Source organism: Ranitomeya variabilis, chromosome 1 (genome assembly GCF_051348905.1).
Source record: "Ranitomeya variabilis isolate aRanVar5 chromosome 1, aRanVar5.hap1, whole genome shotgun sequence".
Lineage (NCBI taxonomy): Eukaryota > Metazoa > Chordata > Amphibia > Anura > Dendrobatidae > Ranitomeya > Ranitomeya variabilis.
The window spans coordinates 362,556,940-362,571,867 of record NC_135232.1 but is presented as its reverse complement, the minus strand read 5'-3'; the positions used below and the strand labels follow the sequence as shown (position 1 = coordinate 362,571,867).

Below are 14,928 nucleotides of genomic sequence, written 5' to 3'. Positions count from 1 at the left end.
AGAAAAAAAACTGGCATTTAAAATGAAGGATACAAAGAAACTGAAATTGTTACAAAGGGATTTAAAGGGGAAAATTAAGCATGCCCTTGAGGCGTTCCGAACTAAATTAGAAAATAAATTATCACACAACAATTCCATGGAGGTGTGGTCTGGCATGAAACAGCTAACTGGGTTTAAGGCAAAGCCAGAGCATGGGGAAGTGGATCTGCCCTTGGCTAATGAAATGAACGAGTTTTTCAATAGTTTCACCAACACAAGCACAGCGTCATCAGGAATGGGGGATGGAGCTGGGAAAACATCGGCAGCATTGACATTGTGGGATAAGCTGCCTGCTTTCACTGTCGGGATGTGAGAAGACAGTTTAGTAGACTTGTTATTGGCAAAGCAGCTTTGCCCGATGGCCTCAGTTCATGTGTCCTCAGAGCATGTGCAAACCAACTGTGTACTGTCTCCCAGCACCTGTTTAACTGGAGCCTTCAATCACAGGGGGTACCAGAACTGTGGAAGACCACCTGCCTGGTGCCGGTTCCTAACAACACTTTTCCAACTTCCCTACAAGACTGTCGTCCAGTGGCCTTAACATCACATGCTATGAAGACCTTGGAGAGAATAATACTCGCCTACTTGTGTCCGAGGGTGAGGGCTTTTACTGACCCCCTGCAGTTTGCGTACCAGCAGAGATTGGGGGTGGATGATGCGGTAGTGTCTCTGCTACATACAGTACATTCATTCCTGGACAATGATGGATCTGTAGTTCGCACCATGTTCTTTGACTTCTCAAGTGCTTTGAATACCTTACAGCCGCCCTTACTACGTAATAAGCTGACTGATATGGCGGTAGATGAGGGGATGGTGAACTGGATAAACGACTACCTGACGGACAGGCCGCAGTTTTTAAGGATGGGGGAGGTGGTATCTGGCAGTGCACGGAGCAGTGTTGGAGCCCCTCAGGATACAGTGCTGTCGCCCTTCTGTATACAGCTGACTTTCAGTATAAATCAGATTTTTGTCACCTCCAAAAATTCTCAGATGACTCAGTGATTGTAGGGGGCATTGGGGGGGGCGGGGGAATGAGGAATATAGAAGGGTGGTTTCTGACTTTGTGGATTGGTGCCGGACTAACTGTCTAGAACTAAATGTAAAGAAAACCAAGGAGTTGGTGGTGAGTTATAGAAAGAAAAAGGAAGATTACTTACTGATCAATATTGCTGGCCAGGAGGTTGAGATTGTGGAGAGCTACAAATATTTGGGGGTTCACCTTGACAGTAAACTTGATTGGAGGTGTCATACAGAAAAGGTTTACAAGAAGGGAATGAGCAGACTGTACTTTCTTCGGAAGCTCAGGTCATTCAATGTGTGCAGTAAAATGCTGGAAATGTTCTACCAAGTCCGTTGTGGCAAGCTCCATCTTTTTTGCTATCATTTGCTGGGGCAGTAGTGTGCGAGTAGCTGACGCTAATAAGCTCAACAAACTTATCAAGGAGGCAAGCGCGGCTGTTGGCCTCCATCTGGACTCTTTTGAGGAGGTAGTGGAAGATAGGATTCAGAAGAAGTGTAGGGCTATAATGAACAATAATACACACTCACTACACGAGTTGTTCTTGAAGCAGAAAAGCACATTCAGCAGCCACCTAATCCTACTAAGGTGCAAGAAGGAGAAATTCAGGAAATTGTTTGTACCTACTTCTATGGGGATGTATAATAATTTCCTAAGGGTGGTAGACAATAATGACTGATTGCTGGTGTACTAATGTCAATTAACAGTGATTTATATACCTGAACCACCCACATTTATTTGCTATGTAATGTTGGTATACCTGTGCAAGATTTGTGTCCAAATATTTTATGTACTGCTGCTTGTATTGCTGCTGTAATACTGTAATTTCCCCCAGAGATCAAAAAAGTGTATCGTATCGTATATGGACACTTTCGGTAACTAGCTTTCTACCTATGCAAAGTGTACAGAGAAAGCTGCCAATCAGTGGCTTAACAATTTTCAAGCTCGGTTCTAGTAGTTCAAAGATTTATTCTGAGGAGAACAGCTAGGATACTTGACTTGGGGCATGTCCTCATAGAACAGGAATACAGCATATTTTTGGTCTGGGTTCTTGAACGGAATTCGGCAGTGGAATACAATCTCGTCCTGTTGAATTTTTCCACATGGGCACTGACCTGCAGCGCAGATTTGTTCTGAGGATGCCCAGCAGTTCTCAAGCCCGGCTATTATCCCCCACTACTAGATTATTTAGATTTTTGTAAATACAAATTACAGTGAAAAATCATGTTGTTTGTTTAGCGCTACAATGTGCTTCATATGCCTGATGAAGTGAATGGAGTAGTCTCGAAAGCTTGCAATTTGTTACCATCTTTTCAGTTAGCCATTAAAAGGTATCAACCACTGAGGACTCTCAATTCTAAATATTTTTCTATCCACTGGCTAACACGTTACCAAGATATACGGATAGCTTTAAGAGCTTCTAAACAAGAAAAGAAAAACTGACTATTGTTAGACAATAGTCAGCAATATTAAATTTAATGACAAAAACATTGCACAGAAAAATGAATAATCTTACCTTTAATGTGGAATATGTGTAAGGATAGTGATATGCAAAATAGCAGACGTCATCTTTGTGCAGAAAGCTGACAGTAAATGTCAGAGTATAGTAGGACTTTCCCTTCTGACCGCCAGCAGCTATGGAACTTCTGGAAAAGTGGTTTCTATTGGGGAAAACATACAAGTTAACACCAGGGAAAGCAAGTATGGCCATGCAGCCCTATTTTTAATGACTTATTTTCTCCCCTAAATTAATATCCCATTTACTAGAGACGAGTGGATCGATTCACAGGACCCCAGAGCAGCATTCAGATCAGTGGTACCTGCTGTTAGACAGGAGGCCCGTGAATCTCTTACCCTATGGCGTCCTCAGTGCAGCGTTTTATACTTCTGGGCCCTGGCTAAGCAGAAGCCACGTAGCGGACACCGGAAGGTAAGAGATCCATGGGCCTCCTGTCTAGCAGCAGCTACTACTGACCTGGACACTGCACCGATGTCCCGCAAACCGATTCGCTCATCTCTGCTGATAGCTTTGAGGCTCTACATGGTTTATGGATTCTGTACTTTGTAGTTTAGCATGGAAAGCGATCTTGGTATGATAAAAAAAAAAGGATAAAAAACAGAACATTTTTTTCTTTCCAGTATTTTCATACTATGTAGGCAAGTCATATATTTCACATACTTAAAAAAAAAATGTAGATAAGATGAGGGTAGGTATCACCAAGTAAATTGGAGTTCTATCACAATAAAAAAGGATATACTTACTTATAATAACAAATATCTGTTCCAACACGGATCCACCAAGGCCGGGAAGCCAATGCCTCCTGTACAGAATACATGAGGGGCTGCATACCTTTGTATTAAAAAAAAAAATTATTTACTACTAAATCTATTATCAAATTGATATATTGTAAATAACTGCTTCAACTCCACCATGTGCTATGTAATAAAAACTTATTTCTCTGGACCCTTAGAAATTTGCCTCATTCTCAATATTTAGGGCTGTTAAGATAGCGCAAAAAAAAAGAAAAGAAAGATGCAAAATCTACAACTTTGTCTAACACATGTATGATTTGATAAAAAATAACGCTGGCTGCTGTATTATATTGCTAAAGGATTCTTACTTTTTCATTCATTTAATAGTTCTAAATATATATTAATAACATTTATATAGCACCAACACTTTCCTACCATTTAGAGGATATATGAACAAAGCAAACTAATAAATAAATCACACAGGGCAGCATAGAAACAGGGTGGAGACCAAAAATTAAAAACATGACAATGGTTCTGCAATGTTTTGTAACAATGAGAAATTATACACAAAGCCTTGTGAGTCAGTCACCAACCAGTATCAAGGAAATAATCTGATTGTCTAGGGTAAAGCATTCCAAAAAACTGGTACAGTACAAGAAAAATTTATGGAGAAAGTTAGACTTATGCAAAATAGATAACTGTCGGCTCAGTAATTGTTCGCAGATCATTCCATCCTCCAGCTATCTCTCCTTACTTCCCCATACAGGAATGATGGGCTCAGCCATGTGCTCCTGTGTCCTCTATGCTAGAACCGCTGCCAGATTCTTCTGGTGGCCTATCTCAGGGATATCAAAAGGATTGTCAGACAGAAATCAGACATGCTGGAGCCTGTTTTCCCAAACTGACATCACCGGTTGCGGGAAGAGTTTGAGACCCCTAACACATTAGACGGTCGGCTTATGTTATAATGGCGGGTTCAGCCATTGATAGTCTATTGTGTGTGGTGGCCTTTATATCATTGGCAGAACATAGTGCACAGGTTGGTAGACAGATGAGGGTGGTAATGTATGGCAGTGCCGCACGGTGAACAGCTTTGTCGGTAAGCATGTCCTATTATGAAAGCACAAATTGAATATGGGGGATCCCAGCGGTCAAACCTAGAAAAAATGTTTCCTTCATCTTAACAATGCTACACCAAACCCAGCAATGTCGAAACGGCGGTCAGCCAATCTAAAAAGGGCTAATATATATTCAAGATCTGAGCTCAATGACCATAACTGTATGCACAGTACAGACCAAAAGTTTGGACACACCTTCTCATTTAAAGATTTTTCTGTATTTTCAAGACTATGAAAATTGTACATTCACACTGAAGGCATCAAAACTATAAATTAACACATGTGGAATTATATACTTAACAAAAAAGTGTGAAACAACTGAAATTATGTCTTATATTCTATGTTCTTCAAAGTAGCCACCTTTACTTTGATGACTGCTTTGCACACTCTTGGCATTCTCTTGATGAGCTTCAAGAGGTAGTCACCAGGATGGGTTTTCACTTCACAGGTGTGCCCTGTCAGGTTTTATAAGTGGGATTTCTTGCCTTACAAATGGGGTTGGGACCATCGGTTGTGTTGAGCAGAAGTCTGGTGGATACACAGCTGATGGTCCTACTGAATAGACTGTTAGAATTTGTATTATGGCAAGAAAAAAGCAGCTAAGTAAAGAAAAACGAGTGGCCATCATTACTTAAGAAATGAAGGTCAGTCAGTCTGAAAAATTGGGCAAACTTTGAAACTGTCCCCAAGTGCAGTTGCAAAAACCATCAAGCACTACAAAGAAACTGGCTCACACGAGGACCGCCCCAGGAACGGAAGACCAAGAGTCACCTCTGCTTCTGAGGATAAGTTTATCCGAGTCACCAGCAGCTCAGATTAGAGACCAGGTCAATGCCACACAGAGTTCTAGCAGCAGACACATCTCTACAACAACTGTTAAGAGGAGACTTTGTGCAGCAGGCCTTCATGGTAAAATAGCTGCTAGGAAGCCACTGCTAAGGACAGGCAACAAGCAGAAGAGACTTGTTTGGGCTAAAGAACACAAGGAATGGACATTAGACCAGTGGAAATCTGTTATTTGGTCTGATGAGTCCAAATTTGAGATCTTTGATCCCAACCACTGTGTCGTGCGACGCAGAAAAGGTAAATGGATGGACTCTACATGCCTGGTTCCCAGAGTGAAGCATGGAGGAGGAGGTGTGATGGTGTGGGGGTGCTTTGCTGGTGACACTGTTGGGGATTTATTCAAAATTGAAGGCATACTGAACCAGCATGGCTACCAAAGCATCTTGCAGCGGCATGCTATTCCATCCGGTTTGCGTTTAGTTGGACCATCATTTATTTTGACCATCATTTATTTTTCAACAGGACAATGACCCCAAACACACCTCCAGGCTGTGTAAGGGCTATTTGACCAAGCAGGAGAGTGATGGGGTGCTACGCCAGATGACCTGGCCTCCACAGTCACCAGACCTGAACCCAATCGAGATGGTTTGGGGTGAGCTGGACCGCAGAGTGAAGGCAAAAGGGCCAACAAGTGCTAAGCATCTCTGGGAACTCCTTCAAGATTGTTGGAAGACCATTCCCGGTGACTACCTCTTGAAGCTCATCAAGAGAATGCCAAGAGTGTGCAAAGCAGACATCAAAGCAAAAGGTGGCTACTTTGAAGAACCTAGAATACAAGACATAATTTCAGTTGTTTCACACTTTTGTGTTAAGTATATAATTCCACATGTGTTAATTCATAGTTTTGATGCCTTCAGTGTGAATGTACAATTTTCATAGTCATGAAAAAAAACTTTTGGTCTGTAGTGTATGTTCAAGATAACACATATACACAGTAAAAGCTATGGACAAGACATGCATATGTGTAGTCATGTAATAGAGACAGATGTTGCCCAAACACAACTGGGCTCAGCCAAATGTGCATGTATTCTCAATGGGGAGAGGGGAATAATAATAATATCTCCTGTAAAAACAAAGAAATGTACATGTCTTCAAACAGAGGCTGGACAGACATCTGTCTAGGATGGTTAAGAGAATCCTGCATTGAGCAGGGGGTTGGACATGATGACACAGGAGGTCCCTTCCAACTCTAACATTCTATGATTCTAGGTTTAAAACCAATATGCCTGATCTTTCTTTTTGTTCAACATCTGTCCTCATGAGTTAGTTGAGAGACACCACCATACCCATTACATGATCTGGTGGTTCATCAGAAGGTCTAATGTGTATGAACACCTACAGCAATGTGAGTGTTATTTTTAAATTGATTGTTTATTTTCTCAGCTTCCCGACACAGCTCAGCTAAAACTACAGTCAGCGCTGGAAGTTAGAAGTAACAAAGATGTTTTTCAATAATCAATCAGAAAACTTACATAGACCTGTGCATATTTTGGTCTTACCATAATTAAACTGACTATTTGACTTTTCACAATTGATTATGTTAAAGCGATAAGCAGTCCCGGTCCTCATTCCACTCACTTCAAAGTAAAACCACTGATGGTAATGATTGCTGTTTATATCAGAGTTCAAGATGAGATCATATTCATGTCTGAAAAATAAATGACATATGCAGTTTTTGTCCCTTTAAACACTCTTCCTGTGGCGAGAGAATCAAGAGGACGTCTTACTTTCTTATCTGAATAACCTTCCGCAAGTTGCCAGATTCAAACTTAGAGTTGAACTTGAGAACTTCACTCTCATCCGGTACAGAACAGCTGCATTGCATTAAGAAGTAGTAAAGAAGATGTTAATCCTCAGCAGTCATGAATAATCTTTCCAAGCCAAAATTAATCTGAAGTGTGTGAACCTGTAAAATTCATCCTCAACCGGAAAAATGTGAAATTAGGTGAATGCAATAAAATGTCCATTACAATTCACGAAAATTACTACCCAAAATACTACATTTTCCAGACCGTTTGTAATGACGTACAGTGAATATAAAAAGTCTACACACCCATTTCAGATAAAATGCTAAGTTTTATCATGAAAAAAAATCATACCAAGAAGAATCATTTCAGAACTTTTTCCACCTTTAAGGTCACCCATGATATCTACAAATCCATTGACAAAAAAAAATGAAATCATTTTCAGGGCGGAAATAAAACAATAACAAAACTAAAATAATGTAGTTGCATAAGTGTGAGCACCCTCTTAGAATTGGGGATGTGATGTGATGTGCAGAATTAGCTAATCACATTTAGGGCTCATTCACATGAGTGCATAAATTGCATGAGTGCAATGCGAGAAAACATCACATTGCATTCTGAGCAATATTAGTAAATGATTAAGTGCTCATCTGCAAGATTTTTTTTCAGCTCGGACAAGACTGAGATTGCAAGAATCGGATCGCATTTGGCAATTGTAAGTCAATAGGTAAAAGAAAAAAAATGACGTCATATTTTTACGCACACATCTCAAAGCAAAGCCAACATTTCATCAGCCAAATACAGTAAATTCACAGCCCGAACCGTTAGAAAGAGGTCAGTGAGATCTATAATCCAGGCTTTTCGTGTGTAGTTTTCAGCAATTGTATTTAGCTAATTAATTCATGAAAAAATGACGTGGGGTCCTCCCTATTTTTAATAATCAGCAAAGGCCGATATTAATAAGCTGGGGATGGCCATGGATATTTCCCCTTCCCACACTATTAAGACCAGTTCTCATCTGCCCCAGAAATGGCACATCCATTGGATGTTACCTTTAGAAGCCATTCAAACCCATTTGTGTCAACTTCTGTGCATGTTATCAGGCCAAAATCAGCAGGGTATGTAAAGTTTTGATCAGGGTAATTTAGATGTTTTGGGTTGTCATTATAATTTAAAAAGAGAAAACACAGTAGTTTGACAACAAATGGATTCACCCAACCACTAACCATGAGTGGAGAAAAAGTTTTGGTGGCATCATTCATACTCTCTAAAAAAAAGTCCAGAAAGCAAAAATTCGGCCAGGGTATGTAAACTTTTGATCACAACTGTATATAAATGGCATGAAACTACATTTATACCTATGGTGTATCCAAGAAAAATACTGAAAAGTCAAACAACTACAGATAAAGTACAGAATGGCTTATTATAATAAAAAGTGGGTGCTGTAATCTCTATAAAACCACTTGAAATTGTCTTTTTCAGGCCACGCTGGGGACAACAATATGCATGGTTTATTGAACTGACACTTCTTTCATATTAGTAGAATCAGAAATATTTTTTCCAGTGACAATGCATTCATGACACTTTAATCTTTGCCCCCCATTTTTTTAAATCAGCACATCACCACGTGGATTCAATACTTCACTGTAATAAAGCACCTTACCTGAGACTATCGAGGTCATAGATAACCCGATCGATTATGTCATTGGGATGAATCATTCTTTCAATATCCTGAGCTATCTTCGTCCTGGAGCAAATATTAAAGAGGTAATCGTTAGGAATGACTATGAATTAAATAAAGTTCCCTTGATAAAATTAAAAAAATTGACTCAAAATGTTGGTGTACCATATTTAAAAATATATTAAAAAAAAACAGTATTTAATTAACTCTCGTAGGAAGTGCACAAAAAAAAAATTTCAACATAAATTCATTAAAATGGTCTCATATCCCCAGTGACCAACAACAAATATGTTGCTCTTCTTGTGATTTTGGGTATAACCCTTCTTAATCCCTATTTTTCCCCCGGTAAAATAGTAACACCTATACTTTATGTCTAGTGTCGGCACTAGCTTGCCTGACATTATGTCATGTGATCCCAGTGGCCCATCAGCGATGACTTGACTCTCCTCTCCTTCAGGCAAATCAGATATCTGGAAGAAGTCAGAGCTGTAGCAGTTCTCTCACTTCCTCCAGATGTCAATTAAGTCTGAAGGAGAGTGGGATGAAGCCAGCACTGATTGGCCACAGGCGTCACATGACATAATGTCATGCTAGCCCCAGGAGAGCCAGTGCGGACACCGCTAGAATGGCGCTGACACCTGAGAATAGGTGGTATAATTTTACTGTGTCACTTATTTTATTGGGAAACAGAGATTGAGAAGGGGTTGTCCGAACAGTGGGCAACTCCTTTAAGGGTACAGATTTAGAAGACGATTATATCGGCATTGAGCAGCGCAAAGCACTACATAGGCTGCTGCGCTAACAGCATTGGGCATCAAGTAATAACTGGAGGGTAGTAAAGTTGGTCTCTGTTCATTTAACCACTTGAGTGCTGTAGTCACTAGCGACCATAGCCCCTAAGGGGGTTTGACAGATGGAGGCAGCTTCCCTCCCTGCGGGTTTCTCACAACACAATCGTGTGGACTCGATGCTTTACTGTGACAACTGGGGATCTAACAAAGACCCCCTTGTCTGTTGTAAGGTTCCAAATTAAACAACTCCTCATAACTGAGCTTTTGTAACTCTCTAATTCTGAGAGTGGCAGCATGAAGTAAAAAGGTATTTTGCACTAAGCTGTAGTCTTACCTGAATTTTCAGCTCTCAAATTACTTTTTTTTTTTACCCCCAGCTCATTTGTGTAGAATTGAGGGAGGGGTGAATATTAGTAACTCACCTTTGTACACCATATGGTCTTTCTAATATAGGCTCTTTGAAAAATGGAGGTACGTGACCAAAGTAATCTGGATATGCCACTTCTGAGTATTCAGGGACTGATTTGGTATTTTTTACAATTTCAATATAAAGATCTGGATCATGCAGGGGCAGTAAGTTTTCTGTGTCAAGCATGTTCTGCAATCCTCCTCCCTCCAAAGGACTTGCATCTTCATCGTCATCAGGAAAAACTCCAGAGCAACATAAAGGTCCTAAATTCACAGAATGTTTGTCAAATAGGTTGTTACCACATGACTGAGCAGATTTAATACAGGAATGAGATAAGGCATTGGGCTTATCTTTAGCTGATACACATCCATTTTTGTAATGGTTGCTGGATGAAGACTTATGTAGTGAGAGTTTGTCGAGATCCCTTACAACATCATTGTTCAAGAAGAAGCCTGATGACCTGTCGATGTCACCATGAGTCTGTAGAAATGAGTTGTTGCGGTCTTTCTTAGTGTCTTTCTTTGACACATCGAAAAATGTTGGTCTTTTATTACATTCATCTTCTAAAGAAATATTACTACTTTTCCTTGATAGATCCTTCATGATATGTCTTGGCTTATATGGGGTTTCCTCTCCTGCTGTGGGAACAACAATAGGACCACCATGGTTTGCTCCTGGCACTGGTTCGTTTGACACCAAGTCAAAGTCCTTTAACAATGATAAAACAAATTGTTTTGGCAAGGTAAATGCACAATAAAAACAAGAGTAAAAACAAATATCTGCAGATGTTAAAGAAGTCTGAATAATCCACCAGATTTTTTGAACAGTGTCACGGATCCCTTCTCCGTGGTGTCACTTATTCGTCACGTGCCCGCTCTCACACGTGACTTGGGGTTGTGCCTGCAAGGGTTAATCTATCTCCCCACTCTCAGTCCAGCATTCAACCTCTGTCCTATGCTGTAATGGGAGCATAAATCACACACTGACCCAGGCCACACACCCGCTCATACACGCTGCCACCAATCATCGAATACACGGGCGATGATTCCTGAAACTAATAATGCTAATAATGTCTATCACTCATAAGGCTCACACACCTTAGGCTATGGATTCTTTTAGAACATTCAAGGTTCAACTTGTTAAAGTTTTATACTTTAATAACAAAAGGTTCAATGCTTACAATAAGAAAAAGGTATAAAAATATGATAATAAAAAGACATACAACTTATGCAAAACTGCATCAAAATAAACAGGAGAAACTTACAGAAGTTATCTAACTGGTAGTTGCTTTCTGCTCCCTGAGGGTAGGACGAATGTAGATTGGATCACACCAGCTTCTCAGGCTGCCCCCATCATGTGAACATCATTCTTTGTCTGCAGCCTAAATTTATAACTTTGGTCTGGAGGTCAGGTTTCTAGACCAGCCCCTCAGGTTAATATCATAATTGCTGGCTTTTTGATTGGCCACGGCCGCGCTACTAATGAATATATTATTTTTCTCTTGAGACACTTGTGAAAAGGTTCTCAGGAATAGATCCCCTCAGGCCGCAATTAGCATCTCCCCTCCAAGACCTAGGAGGTGCCAAATGTTATCTTTCATCTTGGCCCTAGCTAGACCTCCTGGTGAGATATGGAGACACAATTTCTACTAGTCCCAAGGAAGTACCTATTAATACCTAGGTGCAACTTGCCTTCAGGACAGATGTTACATTATCACTAGTCACACATATAACCCTAGACATTTGTCACTACACACATATAGATATATATACACACATATTTCACCACAGTTTATTTTATAAAAAAAAAATAAAATCTACAGAAATCATCCAACAACTTTAACAGATCCTTGACTTATCGTATTCCAATTTTGATTTCCTCAACCCTACTGCCTCCATTGATGGCTAAAATAAATCCTAAATTTTGTAGACTTTCAATTAAAGTACAGAAGAGTATTAACTCTGGCTTGGAAAACACCGTACGATATGTTCACACAGAGTTTGTTTTTCTGGTGGTCACAAAAAACAAGTTTTCAAGTGGAAACCGCTTCAGGAAACGCTCCTTCTTTTAGGACGTTTTTGGAGGAGCTTTTCCGTCATAGTAAGAGAGTTTTTGTGCTCTTTTTCTATTTTTTTTTCTTTTTGAAACTTTTTCATTGAAATGTGCCTAGTTTGGAATGTTTTCCGTCAATAGCTGCTTCAAAGTAGTGACAGGCACTTTCTTTTATCCAACCGGGAATCTTTAAAATGCTTCAGACTTTCAAAGAGTTCAAAAGTCTGAAGATTTGATTTGCTTTTTTTAGCTTCCTCTGAGCATCTTAACATGCATTTTTCCTGTGATTTTAAGAGCTGAGCCGCTCAGAAAACTCCAGAAAAAGATGCAGTGTGAACATACCCCAGCAAATATCAGTGGTGATCTTCTGATTATGAAAAGTGTGGCTACCAACACCCCATGTCAAACTGTTGTTTTTTCAGAGAAGAGTCACAACCAGATAGATTTTTTGCAGCAACCACCTATTTTTTTTTTCACAGTGCTCCCCATGACTCTTCATGAAGTTAAGCATGTCTCACAGCAAACTCCAAAAAAAACCTTAGTATGTTTCCAAACGGGCCAAGCAAAAGTATTTGCAAAATTATCAGTTAAGTAAATTTGAATGGTTAATGAGTATTTTTAGATACACTATTAGGTAAGTTTATGTTATTAAAGGGTGGTCCGCCTTAAAGGAAACCTTATATATTCGACAGTGTTGAAAGCCGCTTTATAGAACATCTCTGTAGCTCTCAAGGATCTTTTTTTACAGAACAGCTCATTAATTTCTAAAGGAACAGTGTAATATATCATTTGACCATCATACACATGAAAATAAGCAACTCTGATATATCTTATCGGAGGAATCGGCTTTTTTTCTCCTCCTGGACTGATCCTTCATTCTCAATTCATGGGTAAAATCTGTGCTTAGTGAATAAAAATGTTCCCAATACTTGCGATAGGAGATGACAGTTGGTACTCAAAGTTCTATAAGGAGTAAAGGTGGTGGGTAGATGAAGACATAGATAATGTCCTGCAAGTTCTTCTCAGATGACACAGTTCTGCATAGACATTTATCAGCACTAACTATCATCTCCTATCTCAGCACTGGGAAAATCTAAAGTCACCAAGAAAAATTTTACTCATGAATTGAAAATTTTCATGATAAATGATCAGTTCTGGAGAAGAAAAGGAGTTCTCTAAAAGGATATATTAAAAAGTTTCTTCTTTTCAAGTGTATTATTGATTTTTTTCTTAAGACGATTGTTAGTCTTTAAAGGGAACCTGTCACCCCCAAAATCGAAGATGAACTAAGCCCACCAGCATCAGGGGCTTATCTACAACATTCTGTAATGCTGTAGATAAGGCCCTGATGTATACTGAAAAATGAGAAAAAGGTTAGATTATACTCACCCGGGGTGGTCCCGCTGCGGTCCGGTCCGATGGGTGTCTCAGGTCCGATCCGATGGGCCTCGCGGTCCGGTCTGGGGCCTCCCATCTTCTTACGATGATTTCCTCTTCTTGTCTTCACGCTGCGGCTCCAGCGCAGGCGTACTTTGTCTGCCCTGTTGAGGGAAGAGCAAAGTATTGTAGTGCGCAGGTGCAGGGAAAGGTCAGAGAGGCCTAGCACCTGTGCACTGCAGTACTTTGCTCTGCCCTCAACAGGGCAAACAAAGTAAGCCTGCGCCAGAGCCGCAGCATGAAGACAAGAGGACGTCATCCTATGAAGAAAGGAGGCCCCGGACTGGACCGTGACGCCCATCGTACCCGGACAGCAGGGGGACCGCCCTGGGTGAGTATAATCTAACCTCTTTTTCTCATCTTATAGGATACTTCGGGGGCTTATCTACAGTATTACAGAATGCTGTAGATAAGCCCCTTTTGCTGGTGGGCTTAGCTCATCTTTGATTTTGGGGGTGACAGGTTCCCTTTAAGTACTAGAGGTCAGGTTCCCTCATAAATTAAATCTGAGACCTAGAAGCCTGACGTCAAGCAATTCTAAAGCAGGTGCATAATAATTACAAGTGTGATGAAATAACTTATTCGCTCCTCACCCAACCACCTCCAAGACTTCCCCAGAATATCCCCCATCCTCTGGAATTCTTTGCTCCAACACGTCCGACTATCAACCACAATCGGATCCTACAGACGGAACTCTTCAGAAAAGCCTACAGCCTGCAATGACCCCGCTGCCTCCTCATCACTACCAGAGCTACCGCTTCACCAGCACCGGAGCTGCTGCAACCCTTAACCTATTGTCTCCATCCCCACCATCCTGTAGAATATAAGCCCGCAAGGGCAGGGTCCTCGCCCCTCTGTATCAGTCTGTCATTGTTAGTTTGCTTACTGTAAGTGATATCTGTAATTTGTATATAACCCCTTCTCATGTACAGCACCATGGAATCAATGGTGCTATATAAATAATAATAATAATAATGATAAATAAATGCATTGTTTTGGGGGTTTTGTTTTTACAGTGTTCATTGTGTGGTAAAATGACCTGGAAACATAATTGTCCACGTCAGTCTGATTATGACAATACCAAACTCGCATCAATGTTTTCTATTTATGGGATGAAAGATTTTTTTGCTGTCACCATTTTACTAGACCCGTAACATTTTTTTTGTTGATGAGAGGGCTTGTTTTTTTGCATAGTGATTAGTGAGATGATATTTTAACTCCTAACAGTAAACTGTACAAAAAATGCTTTGATTGCTTATTACTACATTTTTTAGGGAAGCGAAGTGCCCCAAAAAATTCTGCCATTTTTATTTTTCTATCTTTGCAACATTTACCTAAAGTTAACAGATTGGACTTTTAAGAAGGTAGCGATATCACATGTTTTTTTTACCCTTTAACAGTGGAAAATTGATGTGATGAGAACTTATAGAACACTTTTGAGAAATAAAAAAAATATATATATTTTTTACATTATATTTAAGTCCCTGGATTTGATACTGCGATGGTATAATCACTTATACTATACTAGATGGAGGGCGG

General features: G+C 40.1%; 1 protein-coding gene across 3 annotated transcripts in view; it reads right to left on the bottom strand.

The window, feature by feature from the left end:
• Positions 1–14,928, bottom strand: part of AGTPBP1 (ATP/GTP binding carboxypeptidase 1) — a 209,757-nt gene that overhangs the window by 50,873 nt on the left and 143,956 nt on the right. For all 3 annotated transcript variants that reach the window (XM_077248949.1, XM_077248951.1, XM_077248950.1), the window contains 6 exons: positions 9,914–10,608; positions 8,683–8,766; positions 7,002–7,088; positions 6,774–6,922; positions 3,320–3,407; positions 2,574–2,718 (listed from right to left, as the gene is read on the bottom strand). In XM_077248949.1, the coding sequence (XP_077105064.1) occupies positions 2,574–2,718; positions 3,320–3,407; positions 6,774–6,922; positions 7,002–7,088; positions 8,683–8,766; positions 9,914–10,608 (1,248 nt within the window). The remainder of the gene's footprint in view (positions 1–2,573; positions 2,719–3,319; positions 3,408–6,773; positions 6,923–7,001; positions 7,089–8,682; positions 8,767–9,913; positions 10,609–14,928) is intronic.